The sequence below is a fragment of the Papio anubis genome, chromosome 9 (assembly GCF_008728515.1).
Source record: "Papio anubis isolate 15944 chromosome 9, Panubis1.0, whole genome shotgun sequence".
NCBI classification, from domain to species: domain Eukaryota; kingdom Metazoa; phylum Chordata; class Mammalia; order Primates; family Cercopithecidae; genus Papio; species Papio anubis.
In genome coordinates this window covers 117,363,234-117,387,063 of record NC_044984.1, presented here as the reverse complement: position 1 = coordinate 117,387,063, position 23,830 = coordinate 117,363,234, and the positions used below count along the sequence as shown (strand labels likewise).

At 55.9% G+C, this 23,830-nt stretch overlaps 3 protein-coding genes across 15 annotated transcripts in view; 1 reads left to right on the top strand and 2 right to left on the bottom strand.

Annotated features, from left to right (window-relative positions):
• Positions 1-225: 225 nt before the first annotated feature.
• On the bottom strand, positions 226-3,671 carry ARL6IP4 (ADP ribosylation factor like GTPase 6 interacting protein 4). The gene is given in 9 exon segments (XM_031650865.1): positions 226-521; positions 603-672; positions 1,055-1,172; positions 1,250-1,531; positions 1,828-1,980; positions 2,354-2,547; positions 2,579-2,767; positions 2,769-2,853; positions 2,856-3,671. Coding segments are annotated over 9 exon segments (1,311 nt in total). The 5' UTR covers positions 3,019-3,671; the 3' UTR covers positions 226-464.
• OGFOD2 (2-oxoglutarate and iron dependent oxygenase domain containing 2) lies at positions 3,081-8,574 on the bottom strand. Of its 7 annotated transcripts, none has more exons than XM_021923099.2 (8): positions 8,392-8,574; positions 7,909-7,965; positions 6,707-6,873; positions 6,505-6,604; positions 6,261-6,390; positions 4,551-4,678; positions 4,113-4,370; positions 3,081-4,040 (listed from the first exon to the last, which is right to left on the bottom strand). In XM_021923099.2, the coding sequence occupies exons 1-8, from the start codon at positions 8,521-8,523 to the stop codon at positions 3,777-3,779; spliced, it is 1,236 nt and encodes a 411-aa protein (XP_021778791.1). In that variant the 5' UTR covers positions 8,524-8,574; the 3' UTR covers positions 3,081-3,776. The 7 variants fall into 7 exon arrangements, with proteins under 7 accessions (XP_021778791.1, XP_021778793.1, XP_021778792.1 ...); XM_021923101.2 differs by having other exon boundaries at positions 6,707-6,820; XM_021923100.2 differs by having other exon boundaries at positions 6,313-6,390; positions 6,707-6,820.
• Positions 8,575-9,060: 486 nt separating this feature from the next.
• Positions 9,061-23,830, top strand: part of ABCB9 (ATP binding cassette subfamily B member 9) — a 54,799-nt gene continuing 40,029 nt past the window's right edge. For all 7 annotated transcript variants that reach the window (XM_021923097.2, XM_021923095.2, XM_017946296.3 and 4 more), the window contains exons 1-4: positions 9,061-9,266; positions 14,787-14,943; positions 15,231-15,444; positions 21,615-22,302. In XM_021923097.2, the coding sequence (XP_021778789.1) occupies positions 21,702-22,302 (601 nt within the window). In that variant the 5' untranslated portion in view covers positions 9,061-9,266; positions 14,787-14,943; positions 15,231-15,444; positions 21,615-21,701. The remainder of the gene's footprint in view (positions 9,267-14,786; positions 14,944-15,230; positions 15,445-21,614; positions 22,303-23,830) is intronic.

Sequence of the window (23,830 nt, the reverse complement as noted above, 5' to 3'; positions counted from 1 at the left end):
GCCTCAGGGCATGGCATTTCAGAGCCAGCTCTCTGGGTTTGGGGTTCAGCTGGCATGGGGTCTGGTCCAGGCAAGATGAGGAGGGCTCAGGCGCTGGTGTGGCCTGTGCTCACTACCACCAGAGGACACCCCAGCTTTTCCCGAAAGCTCCCGGAGCCCTTGTTTTCCCCTGGCAGTCATGTAGCACCCTTCCCTCCCCCTCAGCACAAAAAGCCACAGAACAGAGAAAGTCTCTAACCAGAGAACCTTTAATAGCTTAGAAGTGTCGCTGTTTCAGATGGGGGTGCCGAGCAGGCTGGTGACCCCATCCTCCACCCCCTGCCCCTGAGAAGAGGCTGGGCTGGGCCAGAGGCCAATCCACGGGGAAAAGGCCACCAGCACTCATCAGGCTTCCCACTGGCACCCTGAAGCCTGCCCAGGCCGGGTCGCCAGCACCGTCCACAGGCCTTGGCCAGCCGGGGCCCTCAGGGAAGCAACCCAGCTCGCATCTGGAAGGCCAGGCCGTCCCCGCGGGTGGCTTGCTGGGGAAGAAAGCACACAGGAGGAGGGGGATATCACAAACAGAGCTGGGGGTGGATGGCAGGCAGAGGGGCCGCACCCACCTTGTTGATCTCTCTGTGTCGGTCTTTGGTGACGATTTCCTCTAGGACCTCACCATCTCCCTTAATTAGCCTGGGGGTGGGAGGGTCTCCATTCAGCAAGGAATAGGCAGCTCCCCTAATGCCAAAGGAGCAGAACCAGAAGCAGCCGGCAGAGGGGTCCCAGGCTCCTGCCCCGCAGCCTTGAGTGGGCCGACTCTGGGCCCTCACCCACTCTCCCTGATAAAGGCAGCCGAGCTGGGCTCCACCTTGCCAGCCTCAGCCCCGCCAACAACAGCCCTTTGAAAAGCCTCCTCCAGGCCCTTCCAGCCCCTACAACTGCTTACTCGCAGTGATGGTTTTTTGCCCACATCTGGCCTTTTTCAGGCAGCAGCACCCCCACCCGGCCCGGCTCCTCACATCTTCGGCCAACACTCCCAGATCCCGCGGTGTAAGTCAGGCCGAGGGCTCCCCACCTGGTGCGCCCCGTCTCGGGGTCCACCACCTTGCGGATTATGCTCTGCCGGGCATCCCACTCCTCCTTGGTCATGGGCTTCATGGCCTGGATTCGGGACTTCTGCTCATCCGTCAGGACTGGAAGGGAAGATGGAGGTGGTGGCCAGGCCTTGTGAAGGGACCTTCTCCCTCTCAGGTGCTGGGCAGCACAGTACCTGGGCCATCCTCTTCCTCCCCAGCTGATCGGTGCCACTGGTCCAGCGAGGGGCCCGGCAGAGCCTCCACTTGCTGTGCTTCCACCTTCTCCTTGCCCTTCTTCTTCAGCTTCTTCTTCTTCTTCTTCTTCCTCCTCTTCTTGTCCTTGTACTTCCCCCGCTTCTTCCGGCCATCACTGGAAGAAGAGGAGGAGGACGAGGAGGAAGAAGAGGAGCTAGAACTGGAACAGGAGGAGGAGGAGCTGGATCGTGGTCTCCTCCGGGCCTTGTGCTTGCTTCTCTCTGTGATGCAGGGAGAAGGTGAGGCTAGAAGGCCAGGAGGGGAAGAGGTAAACCTTCGTCCCCTACTCTGGCCTGGGGCAGGCACAGACCATCTACAGGGTGAGCGCCTCCTGCGGGGCTTTCCAGAACAGAGATGGAGCTTCCCGGAGGAGCCCTTTCCCGGCTCCCGTGGCGCCTGGCCCTCACATCTCAGGCCCGGATGCACAGAGGCATGACTGAGCGTCCCCGACCGCTGCTCGCCCCGACTTCCCCGGGAAGTGGCTGTGCCTCCTCTCCCCGATGCCTGTGGTCCTCACCCTCCGCCCCGAGGGCCGTGCTGGCCTTGCGACCTTGGGATGCGGAGGAGTCCTTCCTGCTCTTCTTCTTTCTCTTTTCCGACCCCCGTCCCCGGGACCGGCTGCGACTCCTCGAGCGCTTGCGGGAGCCGACGTGAGCCATGGCGCCGCGGGCTAGCGATGGGGAGGAAGCGCTTGAGCCGAAGCCCCCCAAGCCGGCCACGGGCGGGCTCCAAGGGCGGCTCTAGCGGGGTTGGGGCCTCGCGGCGCCCAGTACCCGTCACCGCCCTGGGAAAATAAGCGACCCTCACCCACCCCCAATGCTGGGGACTCCGGCTTCTCATGCCGACTCCAGTCCCCGCAGCGGCGCCTATTAAGGGCGCGCCCCCACCCGGAGGCCCCACGCCCGCGCACCCGGCCCGGAGCCCCTGGGAACCAGCCGCAGTCCGCCGCGAGTGGCGTCTGGGGCGCTTTCCCGCGCTCTCCTACCCTCCAGCCTAGCGCCCTCGCCGCCTCAAGGGGTCCCCTGGGGCTGTTCCGTTCCCACCTTGACCGCCCTGCGGGCCGGACAGCCCGCCCCACGCCTTCTCGAGAGGAAGCGGCGGCGAGAAGGCTTCCGGCCGGGGAGCTGCGCTGGAGGCTGTCCGGCCGGGAAGCGCGGCGCCACTGCCTTTCGTTCTGACGCCCCAGGTTCCGTCTTGGGCGCGCCCACCTCCCGCAGAGGCAAGGAGGGGCGCCGGGGCGAGGCCGTGTCCTGCAGCCTGGCGCCGGCCCTCGAGCTCCGCAGCCCCTCAGGCCTGTGTCTGCCGAAGCTGCGCCCGCTTCCAAGGCTGCCCTTTCGGTGCGCTCCCGCAGCACCCACGCCCCCGGTGCCCTGGGAAGAAGGCGACCCTCGCGCGCGCCGCCCTCCTCCCCGGCTGGTGCTGTCTTCTCTGTACGACCGTGAGCTCCAGAGTGAGACGCCCACGAGCCCACCCAGTGACTCAGAGGTCGCAAACTCGTGTCCGTAGGGGCCAGAGAGATCTTGGCAGTGAGCGCGGGCATGGACCCAGGCCCATTCGGAGGGAAGCCGGGATTCTGCTCCAGCTGATCCGTGCAACGGGGGCATGGGGCTGGTGGCCCCACCTTCCCAGGGAGACCGAACTCAAGACTGCAATATGGAAGCCCCCTGATTTTCAAATGTGTAACCCAAATCGTGGCTGTGCGCTTCATCCGATTTCAGGCCCCCAAGTAGCAACTCTTCCACAATAATGACAGCCGCAAACACAAAGGGCTCTTGCAAAGCACTTTATATAGATACATCGGCGTATCTGACTCTCAAAACAGCTCTAGGAAGTAGGTGCTAAATGCGGAAACCAAGGCACCAAAAGGCAAAGGCTCATCCAGAGCCACACAGCTGGAAGTGCCAGCAGCAGAATGGGAACCCAGGCAGCCTGGCTCCTGGCCCTGCCATTCCCCCTCTGCCATCTAGAAGATGCTACTGGTGGCCCACCGAGCCACTGGGGGGGATGCCTGCTGCTGAGGGTTCACATCTGTGCTGTCTCTGGAAGCTTCCCTTGGCTACTGGAAGGTACCCTGCCCTGGAGATAAGTGCATGGGAAGTTACTCACCCCTCTCTGGTCTCCTCATCTGGGAGCCAACCGATGGTGTGGGCACACCGTGGTACTGTGGGCTCTGCCTGGAGCTCTTTGCAGGTCCTGCTGAGGCTGGACTTCCTCTGAAGCCACCTCCTTGCCCAGCTGCTCCCTCCCCTCCCCTGCTTCCCTCACTCCCTTGCCGAAGCCTCATTCCAGACTCTGCTTCCGACAAACCTGAACTAAGGCAGCCTGTTTGCCCAGAGGATGACCCAGAAGCTGGCACAGCCTCGAGCCAAGAAATGCGGTAGGCTGCGGGGAGTTTATTTCTACCCCCAGCCCAAGGCGACAGAGCCCTCACCTGCCCTGCCACCCCCACACTGGGCCCAAGCAGCCTCAGGTGAGCGCACACACATCCACCGTGGTTGGCTCCTCTCGGGTGAAGCCATCACTGAAGCCCTCATCATCCACCAGGTCGGGCTCACGGTGGCACATGGGACAGAGGCGGTTGCGCACGGCAGAGGCTCGGAGCCAGACGACGAGGTTCCAACGCTCACCAGTGCCCAAAGGCCGGGCCCCATGTAGCTGGCCGCCACGGTGGAGAACACCCTGGCCCACCACGTGCTCCACCTCCAGGGGCTCCGTCAGGGCTGTGGGTGCCTGCAGATGGCACGGCTCAGGCCTGGGCACTCACAGCTGCCCCAGGTCCTGCCGCATGGGTCGCACACTCACCTGGAAGAGGCCCCCAAAATACAGGGCGCCCCCTGTGAAGACCTTGCCCAAGGCCACGTTGAGGGTGAGCTCGGCATTATCATAGTGGCAGCCCAGCTCGAGGTCCTGGCCCAGTGCGTATTTGACCACAAAGGCCCGGTGGCTGTCGAGCCGGCCCCCGCCACAGTCGGGGTACAGCAGGGCCATCAGTGGCTGCAGGAAGCGCTCCCGCAGTGGTGTCATCAGCGGCTCGTCCAGTCCGAGCTCGTGCAGCAGCACCTGGGAGGGGATTCCTGGGGTCAGCAAGGAAACTAGGGGGCTGCAACCCTGGGGTTCCACTCCGCCGTGATCCCACTGTGACCTTTCGCAGCCCGGGCAGGCTGCCCATCTGCAGCACCTCCAACACTGCCTCCTGACCTCAGCCACCCCCTCCACCGCCACTGGCCAGGCCTCACCCACCCCGTAGTTGTTCATGGTGTTGGGCCTCCCCTTAGGCATGTCCGACTGCTCGAAATGCTCCAGCTCTTCCAGCAGGGCCTGGCAGAAGGGTGCTGTGAACACAGGCACCCGGTAGATGCGCTTCTCCCCTGTGGAAGGAGGGATGGTCTGTTGGCCTGAATGTGGCTGTGGGCCGGCCAAGCCTGGGCTTCAGTCTTCCCGTGAACCATGTGAGTGTGGGCGTGTCTGTTCACTCTCCCAAGCCTCAGTTTCATCACCTGTGCCATGGGGATAAGGCCCTCGCTTTTCAGGGCTGTTGTGATGACTGAAGTAACATGAGGAGCAGGGGAGGCTGATTCCCATGCCCCCCTACTTATGCCCGGAACCATTCCCCAGACTCCACAAGTGTCCACAGGGCTGGCCCTGGGAGCTCCCATATGGGTCCTCAGGCCCATAGAGGGAAAGGAAGTAGCCCAGCGACACCCGGCAGGCCAGTGACGGCCAAGCTGGGATCACAGAGCCAACTTCAGGCTCTCTGCACCTCCTTTCACCTGAAGAGCCACCGAGGTCTGTACCCCAACTCAGAAGTGGCTCTGGGAGCCTCTGTCCCCCAGCAGGAAGGCCAGGAGGGGCTGTTCTTTCTTGCTGGGCCCTGGAGGGGGAAGAAGCCAGGCTGAGAATGGAAACCTAAACATTTCTTGGCAGATGCACCAGTGCCCGGGGTGCAGGGCTAGTGTGCCCCCGATGGGGCCACCTCGCAGCCTGGGCCCTGCCCCAGCCAACAGCCTCAGCACAATCTCAGCTGCCGGGGAGTGGAAGGCAATGAGGAGAGCACCCCCAGGCTGGGAGGAGGGGAGTTCCTTCCACCCATGCCCCCTAACAAAGCACAGCCTCCGTGAGGGGAAACATATCTGTCTCCCACAGGAGCCCCTAGCCCAGGCTAGCAGTGCCAGTAAGAGGAAACACTTTCCAAACACTAGGTACGGGCCTGTGTCAGGCACTCTATGTAGATTAACTCACTTGATCATCACGGTGCCTTAAGAGAGGGGGTTACTGTTGCTCCCATTTTACAGATGAGGAAACTGAGTCACAGAGGTTAAACAATACGCAAACCTCCCTTGCCCAGCATTTCCTGCTGGGTTTAGCCAATAAGTGAGCCCAGCAGGAAATCCAAAGGTAAGAGGAGAAATGGGGCATTTTTTGCCCTACTTGGAGTCTGGCATGGCTCCAGGCCTCTGCCCAGAGCCACAACTCCAGGTGGTAACTGCTCCCTCCCGTTGCCAGCCCTGGGGGGCGGGGCTTTGCCATTCCTTACTGGTCCCTTTACCCTGCCCACACCTATCTCAGTGGTCCCTTTAAGATCTTGGATCGGCCGGGCGCGGTGGCTCAAGCCTGTAATCCCAGCACTTTGGGAGGCCGAGGCGGGCGGATCACGAGGTCAGGAGATCAAGACCATCCTGGCTAACACGGTGAAATCCCGTCTCTACTAAAAAAGACACAAAAACTAGCCGGGCGAGGTGGCGGGCGCCTGTAGTCCCAGCTACTCGGGAGGCTGAGGCGGGAGAATGGCGTAAACCCGGGAGGCGGAGCTTGCAGTGAGCTGAGATCCGGCCACTGCAGGGCAGCATGGGCGACAGCGCGCTCCCCGATCTCCAAAAAAAAAAAAAAAAAAATCTTGGATCAGCCTTGTTTCAGTGTGCCAGCTGTCCCACACTTGACACAAATACCTACTATTTGCTGGATGAGGGCACGAAGGAAGGTGTGAAGGAAGGAATGAAGATACCAGGCTCATGGCAGGTATTGAATGAATGCAGATGTCCTGTTCCTGGCAGGCTGGTCCCACTGACCCTTCCAGCTCCTGCTGCTTTGGTTTTTGGAGGCAGAGATGGTGGCTGGAGGGACCCCAGTATCCCACACCCAGGTTTCCCAGGCTGCCATCCCCTGGTCCTGCCAGGTCTCAGGGCTAGGACCTCACCTGATACTGTCTCCAGCCGCTGGAGAAGGCCCTTGAGGTCTGCGCCCGGGGACACACTGTACTCAGCCGCGGCCAGAAACTCGGGGGCCAGAGCTGCATCCTGGGGGCAGAACACACCAGCTATGGGACAAGCAGCCCCTCAGCCCTGGATGCTACCTCCTCTTTCCAGTACCGGCCTTCAAGCACTCTGGCTGGCTGGTACCTGCAGTGAGTCATAGACCTCAGGCCGTGCTGGGTGGTAGGAACTCGCGATGAGGGCTTTCCTAGCTGCTGACTCCGGCCCGAGCCGCTGCCGCCGCTCCACCTCCTGCTCCAGCTGGGGTGGCACAAGGCTGTTACCAGGTGGGGCCTCCCATCCTCCTGAGGCCACTGTACAGATGAAGAAACGGAAGCCCAGGAACGCCAGACAGGGCCCAGGCTGGAAGCCAAGTCTAGCCTACACTCCTGAATCTATCTGTGTCAATTGCAAGTTCCAGATTGTTAGCTGAAAGGGACTTCTAGAAGGAGACCCATCCTGTTTCAGGCTGCCCAACCTGAGCCTAGCTGGGATGAGAACCCCTAGATGTACCTCAACCATCTGGGCCCACACAGGGGAGGGAGACAGTCATGGCCAAGTCCTGTGTTCAGAGGTTGCTGAGGACTCTCCTGGGAAGCTTCCCACCACTGACTCCAGGGGAAGGGGGAGGAGGGAGTGGGTCAGCAACCCTGGCAGCAGCCTGCGGGGTATGTGGGAAGGTGTGAGGAGCCCAGGGGTCTGGAAGCCACGGCTAGGATCGCATCCACTCCTGCTGTAAAAGCTTGGGCAAGTGGCCGGGCGCGGTGGCTCACGCCTGTAATCCCAGCACTTTGGGAGGCCGAGGAGGGTGGATCACGAGGTCAGGAGATTGAGACCATCCTGGCTAACATGGTGAAACTCTGTCTCTATTAAAAAATACAAAAAATTAGCCGGGCTTGGTGGCGGGCACCTGTAGTCCCCACTACTCGGGAGCCTGAGGCAGAAGAATGGCGTGAACCCGGGAGGCGGAGCTTGCAGTGAACCGAGATCGCGCCACTGCACTCCAGCCTAGGCGACAGAGCAAGACTCCATGTCAAAAAAAAAAAAAAAAAAAAAAAAGCTTGGGCAAGTGATCCTTCTTTAAGCCTCAGCTTCTCAATCCAAAATGAGGGTGGTGCTTGTGCTTATCTCGCAGAGGTGTTAAGAACGGCATGACTAGGCAACTCAGCATTTCCCCTTCTCTCTCCTGGTGCCAAGACCCAGGTGTGGAGGGATGAGTAGGGGGCAGGAAGGAGGAAAGTGAGGGCCTAAGTGATCCTTCAGGGATCAGGGACTGAGGCTAGGGGACCCCTCAAGCTGCGGACACAAATCTAACAAGGACGAACTGTGCAGGGGCAGGGGACTGGTACCTCTGCTAACAGCTGCTGGAAGTCCTTGGCGCTAACACAGCCTCGGCTGCGCAGGATCTGGGAGCAGAAAGAACACTGAGCATTACTGTATGCCCTTAGGAAGTCCCTTCACTCTCTAAGCCTCAGTTTCCCCTGCTTAAAATGGGGAGAGGAGCCCCGACCTCAAAGGATCATGGAGAGGATGAACTCCGGAACCTTGTCAAGCTGACGGCAGGGCTCCGGGCTGGTGTTGCTATAAGGTGGCAAGCTGAGCCCGGCCCTGTCCTAAGCCCTCTACATGCGTGTTCATTCCTTCCTCACAACCTCACAGAGAGATACTATTACCCCTTTACGGTGAGAAAACTGAGGCACAGAGAGGCCGTCATTCTTGTATTTAAGGATGCGGTGCGCGCCGAAGGGAAGCAAACGACCTTGGGGACAAACTTCCCTCCGCCACTGCCCCTCTCTGCCCACTGCTCCGTAGGGACAACAGCGGCCACTCACCGGGCCGTAGTCCCGGAGCAGCTGCTGCTCGCCTCGGAAGCGCACGTGCAGCCCATAGCGCGCCACGTACAAGTTATCCGTGTAGAAGCAGGCGCAGCGGCAGAAGCGCCGCGGAGCCGCCACCGTCGCCATAGTGAAGCGCCCACGGCCCTGCCCGCTTAGGCAGGGGCACTTCCGGGTACGCCCCAACCGCGGGAGGCGCGGAACCAGCGGCCAAGGGGCCGCTGTAAGTTCCCAAGGGCGGAAAAGGACGAAGATGCACCTCGCCAGGAAACGGTCTGCGGAGAAAGATGCTCCTGGGACGGGTTGGGACCGGCGGCCCCCTCGTTCCGCCTCTCAGTTTTCCCACCACGAGGCAGGGACTAATGGCTCCACTTTACAGACAGCTGAACTGGGTCGCGCCTTCACAGGACGGGGAGAGGGAGGGACTCGGAGCCCCAAGGCCTTTGACTTAAACGTCGGCCCCTCTTCTGCTTGGAGCTTGTGGAGAACCGGCCGAGCCCACGGGGAAGGCTGAGGACAGTTTAAAGAGCTCGGAGGTCCTACTAGTTCCCGCCGCTGCTTCAATCATCCAGACCTCTGCGTTTGAGTTTGGATTTAGCATCTACCCCGGGTCCCTGCCTGGCGCTTCCGGTCCCTCCGCCACAGTCTCTTGGAGTACCTCAGAGTGCCCCAGTGAGTGTCTCCGCTAAAACGTTCCGCCTCGCGTTACTTCCGGTGGCGATCCCGGCGCACGCGGGAGGGCGGGGTCAGATGTGGGATGGCGACGGGGCGTGGTCTCACCGCGGCCAACAAATGACAAGTCGTGCCGACCGAGCCTCTTCCGTCCCCGCACCTTTGCTCAGTGATCTGCCAGCATTAAACCTTTGAGCTAGGTACTATTACATCGCCGTGTTACAGATGGGGAAACTGAGACCCAGAGAGGCACAGGGACCCACCGCAGGTCACACATCCAGTAAGGGACAAATATGGCGTTTGAACCCAACAGTCTGCCCTCTGAGTTCCCCAGTTCACCACCACAGGGCTTCTGGGAGTGGTGGGAGTATGTGGGATTTGGGGTTTTCTCGTGCAGAGCTGCCTGGCCCGAGAAGGTGTTTAAAGTTTTACAGCCGTCTTGATTGCCCAGTGATAGCGAGAGGCCCTGCTATCTAGGAAAGGATCCATTTCCCCTGCTCAGTGGTCATTACCCGCCTAACTGCCCTTTTTCCCCAGGAGGCCCAGAGCAGGTCGGCTCCCCAGCCAGCCACCAGGCAGGCCTGGCACATGCAGTACCCCACCCCATCCTCACCCCCTCTCCCTTTGCAGCAGTTTGCAAGATGAGCGTGTACTATTTATCAGTTTATTTACTTATTTATTTTTTGAGATGGAATTTCACCCAGGCTGGAGTGCAGTAGCGCTATCTCGGCTCACTGCAACCTCTGCCTCCCGGATTCAAGCAATTTTCCTGCCTCAGCCTCGCCGAGTAGCTGGGATTATAGGCACGCGCCACCACGCCCAGCTAATTTTTTTGTTTTTTGTTTGTTTGTTTGTTTGTTTTGAGACGGAGTCTTACTCTGTCGCCCTGGCTGGAGTGCAGTGGCGCGATCTCGGCTCACTGCAAGCTCCGCCTCCCGGGTTCACGCCATTCTCCTGCCTCAGCCTCCTGAGTAGCTGGGACTACAGGTGCCCCCCACCACGCCCGGCTAATTTTTTTTTTTTTTTTTTGTATTTTTAGTAGAGACAGGGTTTCACCGTGTTAGCCAGGATGGTCTCAATCTCCTGACCTCGTGATCCAGCCGCCTCGGCCTCGGCCTCCCAAAGTTCTTGTATTTTAGTAGAAACGAGATTTCGCCATGTTGGCCAGGCTGGTCTGGAACTGAGACCACAGCGCCCGGCCTGCTAATCAGTTTAGATTGGCCCTCTCCATGGACCCCCTCCCCCTTCCAGACACTCTGGGCTCAGTCACCACAGGGAGCAGCAGCGAGAAGAATATTTACCAGAAAGTACTGAATCAACGTGTGCTGCCAGCCAGCACTGACATCTTTGCTGACTGCTTAAGGTATTATTATCCCCATTTTACAGATAAGGAAACTGAGGCTCAGTGGTATAGGAACCCATCTAGAGTCATAAACCTAGTGAATAGCAGAACCAGAATTAGAACGCTCTGGAATTAGAGTATTCTGATTCCAGAGTGGCACGTATATGTGTATGTGAATGTATGTACATGAATGTGTAATCAAATGTATATGTTTGTATATGTGTATATATACACATACTTTAAAAATTGACATAGAGGCCGGGCGCCAAGCCTGTAATCCCAGCACTTTGGGAGGCCGAGACGGGCGGATCACGAGGTCAGGAGATCGAGACCATCCTGGCTTACACGGTGAAACCCCGTCTCTACTAAAAATACAAAAAAATAAGCCGGGCGAGGTGGCGGGCGCCTGTAGTCCCAGCTGCTCGGGAGGCTGAGGCAGGAGAATTGCGCGAACCCGGGAGGCGGAGCTTGCAGTGAGCGGAGATCCTGCCACTGCACTCCAGCCTGGGCGACAGAGCGAGACTCCGTCTCAAAAAAAAAAAAAAAAAAATTGACATAGAGGCCAGGCATGGTGGCTCACGCCTGTAATCCTAGCACTTTGGGAGGCTGAGGCCAGCGGATCACCTGAGGTCAGAAGTTCGAGACCAGCCTGGCCAACATGGTGAAACTTCATCTCTACTAAAAATACAAAAATTAGCCAGGCATGGTGACGTGCCCCTGTAATCCCTGGTACTCGGGAGGCTGAGGCAGGAGAGTCACTGGAGCCTAGGAGATGGAGGTTGCAGTGAGCCGAGATCACACCACTGCCCTCCAGCCTGGGTGACAGAGTGAGACTCCATCTCAAAAAAATAAATAAATTAGCCGGGCATGGTGGCAGGCTCCTGTAATCCCAGCTGATCAGGAGGCTGAGGCAGGAGAATCGCTTGACCCTGGGAGGCGGAGGTTGCAGTGAGCTGAGTTCATGCCATTGCACTCCAGCCTGGGAGACAGAGTGAGACTCCATCGCAAAAGTAATAATAATAAAGCTTCTATAAACATCTGTGGACAGGTGTTTCTGTAGACGTAAATGTTTAATTCCTCTGGGTAAATATCACGAAGTGTGATTGCTTGATCATGTAGTAAGAATATAGTTAGTTTTATAAAAAAACCTGCCGAACTGCCTTCCTCCCTGACTGTACTGTTTTGCATCCCCCGCAGTGATGAATGAGGGTTCCTGTTGCTCCTCATCGTTGACAGAGTTTGGTGTTGTCAGTGCTCCAGATCTCAGCTATTCTAGGATGTGTGTATTGATACCACATTGCTGTTTTAATTTGCATTTCCTTGATGGCATATGGCATGGAGTGTTTTTTCTTTTTTTTTTTTCTTTTTTTTTTTTTTGAGACAGGGTGTGTCGCCCAGGCTGGAGTTCGGTGGTATGAACACAGCTCACTGCAGCCTCAACATCCCAGGTTCAAGCAATCCTCCCACCTCAGCCTCCTGAGTAGCTGGGACTACAGGCATGTGCCACTATACCCAGCTAATTTTTTAAATTGTTTGTAGCAACTGGGTCTCCCAAAGTGCTGGAATTACAGGCATAAGCCAGTTGCCTGGCCTTCTTTTTGTAATAATAGCTTTTTTGAGATATACTTGACATACCATACAATTCACCAAATTAAAGTGTACAATTCAAGAGTTTTTAGTATATTCACAGAGTTGTGCAACCATCACCACAATCAACTTTTAGAACATTCCTTACCCAAAAAGACACTGTATCCATTAGCAGTCACTCACACAATGGTTCTTAGTCCAAGTTTACCAGAGCCAGTCTCTATGACTAGGCTGGGGATTCAATGGAACCACTTGGCTGCCACACAGCAGGGGCGGGGGTGGAAAGGATGCTGGGAAGGCAGTGACCGGTGCCCCACTCACCTGTGCCTCACCTGTTTCACCCTCCCCTTGTCACAAGGCTGACAGCCTCCTGCAGTGCACCTGGCATTGCAACTTACCTTCCCCGCCTCACCAAGCTCTCATTCTAAGATTGTTTCAAGTGCAAGGAGAGTGGGCCAGATATGTAAAAGGGATGCAGTGGCCAGGATTTGAGAAGCCCATCCTTGGCAGAGGTGACAAGCTATGCAAAGGTACAGAGAGGCCGGGTGCAGTGGCTGATGCTTGTAATCCCAGCACCGTGGGAGGCCAAGGCGGGTGGATCACCTGAGGTCAGGAGTTCGAGACCAGCCTGGTCAACATGGTGAAACCCTGTCTCTACTAAAAGTAGAAAAGTCAGCTGGGCGTGTTGGTGCATACCTGTAATCCCAGCTACTCGGGAGGCTGAGGTGAAAAGATTGCTTGAACCTGGGAGGCGGAGGCTGCAGTGAGCCTGGATGTTAGAGCGAGACTCCGTCAAAAAAAAAAAAAAGGTACAGAGGAATGAGAGACTGGAGAGCTTGCAAACTTGATCACTGGAAAGCAACATCCATGTGAAGAAACGGCATGTGATGAGGCCGACTTGTTTCTGTCCGTTTCACATTTCTGACAGCTCCTGTTGATTTTTGCTATACTATGCTAATAGTTACCTAAAGGTTCAGTCATCCCATCTCTCCTAAAAATAATCCTTGTTTTCCTTTACTGAAAGTTTATCACATGCCAGGGGCTGCCCTCACTGGCCTTGTCACATTTTACCTTTAACTGATGCAGTCGATATCTTTATTACCCCATTTCTCCGATGAGAAAACAGGCTCATATAGGCAAAGTCACCTCTTTAAGGTCACACAGCATAAATGACAGAGCCCAGCTCTGAGCGACTCCTGCTTTTTGGACAGTCCATCCAAAATATCGTCTTCAAGTACAATTAGATATTTGCCTTTGTTTTTGCACAAATAGTAACATGGTTCAACTTTATTCTCTCCTTGGTTTTTACTTAATACATTTAGGAGGTCATTCCATACCTTTATATAACTCTATATCTTCTATTTTTTTTCCTGCTACAGAGTATTCTGTTGAACAGGTGTTCTCTAATTATGTGGCCAGTTCCCTGTGGAAGGGTATTTAGGTTATTTCCAGACTTTTGCTCCTGTAGTAACTACCTTTAAGCTAGTACCTTAGCTCCCCTGCACAGGTGTATCTGTACAGGAAATTCCTTCTGGGTTAAAAAAAAAACAACATAGTGTTGTAAGTTCTGAACAAATTCCCCTCCAAAGAAGCTGTCCCACCAAATAGCAGAGGACATTTCCAATTCAGAGAGGGCTGGGCATGTGTGGCTCACACCTCTAATCCCAGCACTTTGGGAGGACGAGGAGGGCAGATCACTTGAGGTCAGGAGTTTGAGACGAGCCCGGCCAACATGACTAAACCCCATCTCTACTAGAAATACAAAAATTAGCCAGTCGTGGTGGTGGACACCTGTAATCCCAGCTACTCGGGAAGCTGAGGCAGGAGAATCACTCGAAGCTGGGAGGCGGCGGCTGCAGTGAGCTAACTTGCCACTGCACTCCATTCTGGAGTCTGTGTCTCAGGAAAAAAAGCCCCTGATCGGAGGATCCGGGGATGTGGGCAGTTCTCGCCTCACATGCTGTCCCTCTGGGCCGTAAGCCCACTCCCCACTTCCCATGGTTCAGGACCCATGGACCCTTTTCTGGTCCTCAGGTGGCCAAGCTGGTTCCCACCTCAGAGCCTTTGAACTTGCAGGCCTTAGCATAGGATGTTCTTCCCTCCCCATGGCTCACGCCTTCTCACCTTTCACTTACACAGTTTTATTTATTTTTTATTTATTTTTATTTTATTATTATTTTTTTTGAGACGGAGTCTCGCTCTGTAGCCCAGGCTGGAGTGCAGTGGTGCGATCTCTGCTCACTGCAAGCTCCCTCGCCTCCCGGGTCGATGCCATTCTCCTGCCTCAGCCTACCGAGAAGCTGGGACTACAGGCGCCCGCCACCACGCCCGGCTAATTTTTTTGTATTTTTAGTAGAGACGGGGTTTCACCATGTTAGCCAGGATGGTCTCGATCTCCTGACCTCGTGATCTGCCCGCCTCGGCCTCCCAAAGTGCTGGGATTACAGGTGTGAGCCACCGCGCCCGGCCAGTTTTATTTATTTTACTGCACCCAGTACCTGAATGGGCTTATGCACTTACTTGCTGATGTTCTGTCCCCTTCACGCCATGAAGGCTGGGAGTTTTCTGTCTTTTCACACACAGCTGTGTTCCCAGCACCTGGCAGTCGCTGAGGACATATCGCTGCCTCCCCTCTCCAATGCCCCGGATCCCCGATCTTGTACTAATTTTCTCCGTAAAATGTATTCCCTTCCAATATATCTCATTTGCTTGTATATGTTGTCTGACACCCTCACTAGAATGTCAGCTCCAGAAGGGCCAGGATCTTGTTTTGTTAATTGTTTAATTTCAGATGCTTAAAAGGGCATATGGCATGCGCAGGCACTGAATAAATATCTGTTGGGTGAATAAAAGAATGAGTGAATGAATGAGGACCATAACCCACCCTCCTGGACTGGCTAGCTGTCCCTCCAGGGAAAAAGACCAGTTAAAAAGCGGACCTCCTTCAGGTGAAACCATTTCCGCCCCCTCAGGATGGGCCTGTGGCTCCAGGTGAGGAGCGCGCAGTGTGGAGGGCCTGGCTGGTCAGATGTGGGAGGAGTTTGCCACAGGTGAGCAGGTGGCCAGCTTTGGCCCCGCCCCCAGGAGGCCCCGCCCCACCCGGAGGCTTCGCCGGCCCCCTCCCCGGGAGCCCCGCCCCGTCCAGAAGAGCCCGCCCACTCCTCATGAGGCCCCGCCCCTCCCGGGAGGCCCTGCCGGTCCCTGTCCCAGGATCCCCGCCCCCTTCGTCCCTTAGGCCCCGCCCCGTCCGTCAGCCGGTCTCAGCGCACGCCAGGCTCAGCTCCGACCTTGCAGCGGCGCAGCGCGGGCGGGAGGCGGGGAGGAGCAGCGGGAAGAGCGGAGCGAGCACCGCGTCCGGCGCAGTCGCCAATGAGCAGCGCGGAACCTGCACCACAGACCCGATCCTGCTGCGCGCCCCCTCCCACAGCTCACCTGGTGCCAGGTAACAGGTAAGGGCAAGACACCCTGGACCCCTGGTTTTGGGACCTTTCCAGGCCAGGGTGCCAGGCCAGGCACGGGTTGGGGGGCGTCTGGGCACCCCTGCCTCGGTGGGAGTAGGCATCTCCATTGAAGGTGGGAGTCTCCCTGGAGCCCTCCCGGCGCCCGCAGCCGCAGCTCCCAGCCCCCATCCCTGCAGCATCCTTTACGCGCCCGCAGGGCGAATGTTGCCATTTTTTTTAACCCCCCAGGCGCCGCTGCCTCTTGGAAAATATGGGAGGTGTAGGAGGATCCTGGGATGGCTGTTATTCCCCCAGGACGGGGCTGGCGGGTCTTCTGAGGGCTCCTACTGTCCATGTCGGGCTTCCCAGGAATCCTGAGCACCAAGGCTTTGGCAGAAGCCTGGGGATCTGGCCTGTGCCTGCTGACCTGGGCAAAGCCCTTTCCTCAGTCTCCCCAGCAGGCCAATGGGCTGCCGCTGCTCCCCACCATCCACCCTGGCAGTGAGGCCTGCAGGTTCCCAGGGGAGCCTCCTTTATTTCTGGGCCTCTGTAAAAAAAAAAAAAAAAAAAAAAGCCTCCTCCCCCGGCCTGACATTAACTGAGACAGCTTTAATCTGGGCTGACAGGATCCCCGCCTCTGCCCTACCCCCTGGAGATGGAGTGGCTTCCATTCCCCTTTTCCGGATGGGGCAGGGCCAGGTGACAAGAGGAGGCTTGGAGGGAGGGCACCTGGCACCTCTCTTTGCCTCCCCTAGAGCTGAGAGCACCTGAGACAGCTTCTCAAGTCCCAGAGTGAGGCTGGGCCCCACGTGGGCTGCGGGAGGTTCAGCAGGGATGAAATCAGGATGGACCCATGCAGACCCAGCCCGGTCCTACCCCAGAGCCAGAGACCCCCACAGTCACGCCCTCACACCCAGCGGGCCTCCGTCAGCCAGTGCTTTGCTGCGCAGCGAATGGAATGGGCTTGTCCAGGTCTGGGCCCATGCCGGGGTGAAAAGCTCACCATGTCAGGGGTGAACTGAGGCCACTGGGCCACCCAAGTTCTTTGGCCCCTTTTCTTGTAGTCCCTGAATAGCCTGGGCAGGCCCTCCCCCGAGTCTCTATCCTGGAGATCCTGGAGAACCTGGATGCGGGTCTCCATCCTGCCTTCGTCCTTTTTCTGCATGTCACTTAACCTCTTCTTTCTCCCTAGCTGTAAAACGAAGCTGATGACCACAGGGTCCTCCCAGGGAAGTGGGGAGGCCTGGCTGCGTTGGGAGGTGCCAGGCACATAGTAGGGCCCGGTGAAGGGTCTCTGTTGCAGCGTCATAATAACTTTTATCTATTGTCTCTTGGCCTTCTCTGCAAAGGGTCTCTGTTGCAGTGTCATAATAACTGCTATCTATCGTCTTCTGGCCTTCTCTGCAGCTGACGCCTAGAGATACCCCAACCAACATCTCCTATCCTGGGAAGAAAAGCCTTTGACAAGACCCCTGGTGGGGACAGGGCCACTTGCTCATCCTGTGCCATTCTTTAGTGCGCGGAGTCAGGGCGAGCCACCCGTGTCTTCCTGGGCCTTGTCCCGTTCTAGGCGGGGCCTGTTCTGGCCACCACCTTGTCCTTGTCCTTGTCCCTCGGGCCAAGCAGGTCACCCATGTGCTCACAATTTGCCCTCTAGCTCCACCTGGCCAAGCCCAGCGCATCCTCTGAGTCAGGCAGATGGAGAGCGGGGACAGGCCTCTAAGCAGCCTTGGCTGGTGGTCACACTTCTGCCCAGTAGCTTCAAAAATAACGGAGTAACTGTCCCCACCGAGGACTGTAACCCGACCCGGGGCTGGATTCCACTCTGCTGGGAGCCTGTGGTAGAAGGACTAGTGCTTGGGGGCAGGGACTCAGGTGCTAGCACTGCTCTGCCCCAGCCTGCTGGATGACCTGAGACAAGCCTCACCCCTCCCTCTCTGGGCCTCAGTTTCCCCATCTGCAAAATGTGGCTTTGGTGGTCTGTGATATGGGTGTTTGAAATTTTGTTTACTCTGATGAAGATAAATAGGCTCCTGGAGGTGGGGGGCATGACTGGTACCCTGGGCTGTCAGGGGATGGGGAAGGAACTCCCCCAGAGGCTGGGAGTCAAGTTGGGAGAGTCAGCCAAGCCCCTGGGCTGCTGTCCAGCTTTTGAGTCTCTTGTGGATCTGCCTCCTTTTCCACTTCTGAGCCCCAGCCCCTTTCTGGGGACTGAGGGACCCCATGTGCCCACCACGAGGAAAGCAGCAGCTGAGGCGGCTGGCAGCACCTGGTGCAGACGGCAGTGGCTTGGCTGGGAGGCCTGGAATGGCATCGGGCCAGGAGCTTCCCTCCCTGGGCTCCGACTGGAGCTCACCCACTTGCTCGCTCCCCATGGCCTCTGCATTGCAGCAGACAAGAGCCTGCGTGGGCAGCACAGGCAGGGCTGGGGAGGGAGGGAGGACCTGGGCTGGGGGTGTCCAACCATCCTACCACTTCCCCCTGCCCTTGACCCTGCTCGGCCCTGACCATCTTTGGAGGGGCAGCTGCTGACTAAGCAACTGTCATCTCTGTGATGGGCTTCAGTGTGCCTGGACGTGTGGGGGTGAAAGCAGGGCCCAGGCTTGGGGGTCGTTATATCCCCCCACTCCATTCCCCCTCTGCATCTCAGACCCCTTCTCAGAATCAGTAGGGGTTGTGCCTACCTCCTGGAGAGGCTGTTTTGAAGGATTGGAGCTCTGGAGTTGAGAGTACAGATTTTGGAACTCAATGGCCAGGGTTCACATCCCAGCTTGGTCACTTCCTAGCTTGTGTGACCCAGGGCAGGTCACTTAACCTCTCTCTCTGTTCCTCAGTTTTCCTAACTGTAAAATGGGGATAATGATAGGACCTACTTCATAGAGCTGTGGTGAGTGCTGATGCATGTAAGTGCCTAGAGCCAGTGTCAGCTCACACCAGCTGCTGTCATTGCCAGCAATTAGCCTCAGCAGTCTTATCACCTCTGCCACACAGCCCAGCCCTCTGCTGGGAACCCTTTTCCTTAGATGAACACTTCCCAGTAGCATTTTCTTTCGCTCTGTCACCCAGGCTGGAGTGCAGTGGCGCGATCTCGGCTCACTGCAACCCCCACCTCCCTGTTTCAAGCGATTCTTCTGCCTCAGCCTCCTGAGTTGCTGGGATTACAGGCATGCGCCACCATGCTCGGCTAATTTTTGTATTTTTAGTAGAAACGGGATTTTGCCACGTTACCCAGGCTGGAGTCGAACTCGTGAGCTCAAGCAATCTGCCCATCTCGGCCTCCCAAGAGATGTGAGCCACCGTGCCTGGCCCCTGGTAGCATTTTCTATATTGAATGTTATCTTAGTTTAGGGGTGAAGAACACAGATTCTAGACTCGGACACCTGTGAGTCCACATCCCAGCTCTGCTGTTCAGAAGCTGTGTAATCTTGGGCAATCTTCACTTCTCTGGTCCTCAGTTTCTCCATCTGTTAAGTGGGAGGGATGAGAGTGCACATCTCACAAAGTCGCTGTGAGGATTAAATAGGTGGAGCCACCTGAATTTGAAGCACATGGCACAGGGCAGGGCTCACAGGAAGTGCAGTGTTACATCCCCGTCTGCTTGTAGTTATTAGACACTTGCTGTGTGCCAGGCATGCAGTGGACAGGTGGAGAGGCAGATGCTGGGGTCCTGCACTCACTGCTTCAAGTCCTGGCTTGGGCCCTTGTTGGCTGAATGTCTGGATCAGATGATTTTGTCTCTCTGTGCCTCAGTTTCCCCAACTGTAAGTGGGACTATGGAAACCCTGACCTCGTGGGATTGTGTGAGGTTCCAATCATGGCATAGTATGAGCGGTTTGTGTATCTGGGCGCCAGAGCTTTGGGGAAAGGATCTTTCTCAGGATGGCCCCTTCCCAGCCATGACACAGTCATCCCCGCTTTCTCCCAGCCCCTCGCCCCTCCTCTTGGGGGATCTAGAGCTCAGCCCATTTTGCAGATGGGAAAACAAAAGGCCCAGGGGAGGAAGGACTGGACCTGAGACAGGAGGTAGCACCCAGGGACACCCCCCAGCCCGGTCCTAACCCTACCCTGGACAAGCCCCACTCACAAACTCAGGCCTCTAGGCCCACTTCCCAGGTGTCCCTGCAGCTCTGGGAGAGTCCTGAGGGACCCAGTGCCAGGAGATGCCTTGGATAAAGCAGACATCAAGATTCAGAAAACCAAAGGGGCCTAGGGCTGGGCACGAGGGCCAACCTGGGCAGGAGGAAAAGGTTCTAGAAACTTCCAAACAGATGCCAAGGTTTCTGGATTGCTGTGTGGCCTGCAAGCCCCCCCCCCACGCCACAGCTGTGAAGTTCTTTCTTAGACCAAAACAGTTCATTTGGGGTTGCAGAGATAGACGGCCTGATGTGGAGAGGAGAAAAGTGGACAGATATTTATTAAGCACACACTGTATATGGTTGATTACAATCAGCAGCAATTATGCACCAGGTACTCTGCCCAGAACTGACACCTTGAACCTCACACTCACATTTTGCGAATGAGGAAACAGGTTCAGAGAAATTAGTAGTGGTAGTAAAGACAGAGGCTGTTTATTAAACTCTGCTTATCTCAGCTTCGTTCTCATTATCGATGCAAAATGCTCCAGATGCTCCCCACCCTCTCTGACCTCATGGGGCCTTGCTGCCTTCCCAAGGGCTACTCCTGCCTCGGGGCTCTGGCACTGTTTCACCTGTGCCAAGTGCTTTTCCCCAGATAGCCACTTGGCAGACTTCCGTACCTCTTTCAAGTCTTGCTCAAGTGTTACCTACCCAACGAGGTCTTCTCTGGCCCCCTATTTAAAACTGATCTTTGGCCCGGCGCAGTGGCTCACACCTGTGTTCCCAGCACTTTGGGATACCGAGGCAGGCGGATCACTTGAGGTCAGGTGTTTAAGAATAGCCTGGCTAACATGGTGAAACCCCTAAAAAAATACAAAAGTTAGCTGGGCATGGTGGTGGGGTACCTGTAGATCGCACCACTGTACTCCAGCCTGGGCGACAGAGCAAGACTCTGTCTCAAAAAAAATAAATAAATAAAATAAAATTGATCTCTCTCTTCCCTCACCCCTATCCTGTTCACCCCCCTCTTTTTTCTGCCATAACCCTTATCTCTTTTTTTTTAACTAAAAAAAATTTTTAGGCCAGGCGCGGTGGCTCATGCCTGTAATCCCAGCACTTTGGGAGGCCAAGGCGGGTGGATCACCTGAGGTCAGGAGTTCAAGACCAGCCTGACCAACGTGAAGAAACCCCATCTCTACTAAAAATACAAAATTAGCCAGGCGTGATGGCGGCCACCTGTAATCCCAGCTACTCGGGAGGCTGAGGCAGGAGAATCGCTTGAACCTGGGAGGTGGAAGCTGCAGTGAGCCGAGATCACGCCATTGCACTCCAGCCTGGGCAAAAAGAGCGAAACTCTGTCTCAAAAAAAAAAAAAATTTTTTTTTTTTTTTTTTAGAGATAGGATCTTGCTGTCACCAAGGCTGGAGTGCAGTGGCATGATCATAGCTCACTGTAGCTTCCTGCTCTGGTGGCTGCTGTCCACCATGCGGCCAGGTACCCAGGCCCAGGTACCCAGGCCCTGGAGCCAGAGCCTCAAACTCCCAGGCTGAAGCGATCCCCCCGTCTTGGCCTCCCAAGTAGCTTGGACTACAGGAGCATGCTACCACACTCATTTATTTATTTATTTTTAAGACAGGGTCTCACCCTGTTGCCCAGGCTGCTCTCCAACTCCTAGCCTCAAGGGATCCTCCAACCGTGGCCTCACAATACACACATCCCAGTCTGTTCTTAAACTCCTGACCTCAGGTGATCCACCTACCTCAGCCTCCCAAAGTGCTGGGATTACAGGCGTGAGCCACCTCGCCTGACCCATTTCCTTATTATCTGTCTCCTGCATGAGCATGTCATCTCCAGGAGAGCAGGGATCTTTGTTACTTTTGTTCATGACACAAAAAAACAAAGAACAGCGCCTGGCCACAGTGGGCACTCAATAAGTATCCCTTGAATGAGTGGAATCTTCGTAGTACCCCAGGAAGTTGATATTGCCATTTTACAGGTGAGAAAACGAAGGCTCAGAGATGTCAAGTGACTTTCTCAAGGTCACAGAGCCAGCGAGTGGCAAACCCGAACCCCTTGTGCTGATGTTTGCTGTTGTCCCTACAGGCCTGGCCTCGCCCTGTGGACGATGATGGCCTTGCCCCCGTGAGCTACAACCTGGCCCTCAGCACCCGCCCACCTTCAGCCAGCAGGATGCGGCTGTGGAAGGCGGTGGTGGTGACTTTGGCCTTCATGAGTGTGGACATCTGCGTGACCACGGCCATCTATGTCTTCAGTCACCTGGACCGCAGCCTTCTGGAGGACATCCGCCACTTCAACATCTTTGACTCGGTGCTGGACCTCTGGGCAGCCTGCCTGTACCGCAGCTGCCTGCTGCTGGGGGCCACCATTGGTGTGGCCAAGAACAGTGCGCTGGGGCCCCGGCGGCTGCGGGCCTCATGGCTGGTCATCACCCTCGTGTGCCTCTTCGTGGGCATCTACGCCATGGTGAAGCTGCTGCTCTTCTCAGAGGTGCGCAGGCCCATCCGGGACCCCTGGTTCTGGGCCCTGTTCGTGTGGACGTACATTTCACTTGGCGCATCCTTCCTGCTCTGGTGGCTGCTGTCCACTGTGCGACCAAGCACCCAGGCCCTGGAGCCAGGGGCGGCCACTGAGGCCGAGGGCTTCCCTGGGAGTGGCCTGCCACCGCCCGAGCAGGCGTCTGGGGCCACGCTGCAGAAGCTGCTCTCCTACACTAAGCCCGATGTGGCCTTCCTCGTGGCCGCCTCTTTCTTCCTCATCGTGGCAGCTCTGGGTAAGTAAGGACCTCGGGGACACGTGGCCACCAGAAAATCAAATTAGGTGAATATGACTGCCTTAGATTTTAAAGATTTTACTTACATGGTTCAGACATCAAACTGATTCGAAAAGGAAAACAGGCCAGGCATGGTGGCTCATATTGATAATCCTAGCACTTTGGGAGGCTGAGGTGGGAAGATCACTTGAGCCCAGGAGTTCAAGACCAGCCTGGGCAACATAGCAAGAACCCATTTCTATTTTATTTTATTTTATTTTATTTATTTATTTAATTTATTTTTTCGAAACGTAGTCTTGCTCTGTTGCCCAGGCTGGAGTGCAGTGGCACAGTCTCAGGTCACTGCAACCTCTGCCTCCCAGCTTCAAGTGATTCTCCTGCCTCAGCCTCCCGAGTAGCTGGGACTACAGGCACGTGCCACCACGCCCAGCTAATTTTTGTATTTTTAGTAGAGACGGGGTTTTGCCATGTTGGCCATGCTGATCTCGAACTTCTGACCTCAGGTGATCCTCTGGCCTTGGCCTCCCAAAGTGCTGGGATTATAGGTGTGAGCCACAGTGCCTGCCCCATTTCTATTTTATGTAATTTAAAATGAAAAAATAGGCCAGGCACGGTGGCTCACGCCTGTAATCCCAGCACTTTGGGAGGCCAAGGTGGGAAGATTGCCTGAGCCCAGGAGTTCAAGACCAGCCTGGGCAACATGACAAGACCCCATCTCAATTTATAAAAGGAAAAAGTAAAAGACAAGAGAAGAAAAAGGAAACTATGAGTTCCACACCTACCTGTTTTTTTTCTTTTTAGACAGGGTCTCACTCTGTTGCCCAGGCTGTAGTGCAGTGGCATGATCACAGCTTATGGCAGCTTCAACCTCCCAGGCTCAAGTAATACCCCCACCTCCGTCTCCGGAATAGCTGGGACTACAGGCGTGTGCACCACACCCAGCTAATTAAAAAAAAAAAACTTGTAGAGATAGGATCTCACTATGTTGTCCAGGCTGATCTCGAATTCCTGGGCTCAAGTGGTCCTCCCACCTTGGCCTCTCAAAGCACTGGGATTACAGGCACAAGCCACAATGCCTGACTGTGTTTCACTTCTAATTCTACCCTGATCATCCTGCCTAGGGCTAACTGCTGGAAAAGGATCCAGAAACTCCCAGGTGGCCAGGAAAACACTCTTTCTTAATCAGTTCTTGTGCATGTTCCCAGCTTTTCCTTATGCAGCTACAAGCACATCAAAAGAGCATGCGTCACTCCCCCACCTCTCACCCACATTGTTTTATGTTTTGCTCTTTTCACTTAACAATGTGTTCTGGAATTTTCCCAACCAGTACCTCATTGTTTTATTTGGCTGCATAATATTCCATTGTATATACCATGGATTATTTAGTTGGTCTCCCATCATTTGACTCGGGTTATTTTGAGCCTTTTCCTCTGAACATGAATAATTTTTTTTTTTTTAGACAGAGTCTTACTCTGTCACCCAGACTGGAACGCAGTGGTGCCATCTTGGCTCACCACAACCTCCATTT

What these genes read in the sequence shown, in the direction of transcription:
- OGFOD2 (XM_021923099.2), bottom strand. Translation starts at nt 8,523, where the DNA reads ATGGCGACGGTGGCGGCTCCGCGGCGCTTCTGCCGCTGCGCCTGCTTC. An exon ending in TCCAGCAGCTGTTAGCAGAG is followed by an intron (nt 6,874 to 7,908) that starts GTACCAGTCCCC and finishes TCATCTGTACAG; the next exon opens with TGGCCTCAGGAGGATGGGAG. An exon ending in ATTTTGGGGGCCTCTTCCAG is followed by an intron (nt 4,041 to 4,112) that starts GTGAGTGTGCGA and finishes TGCCATCTGCAG; the next exon opens with GCACCCACAGCCCTGACGGA.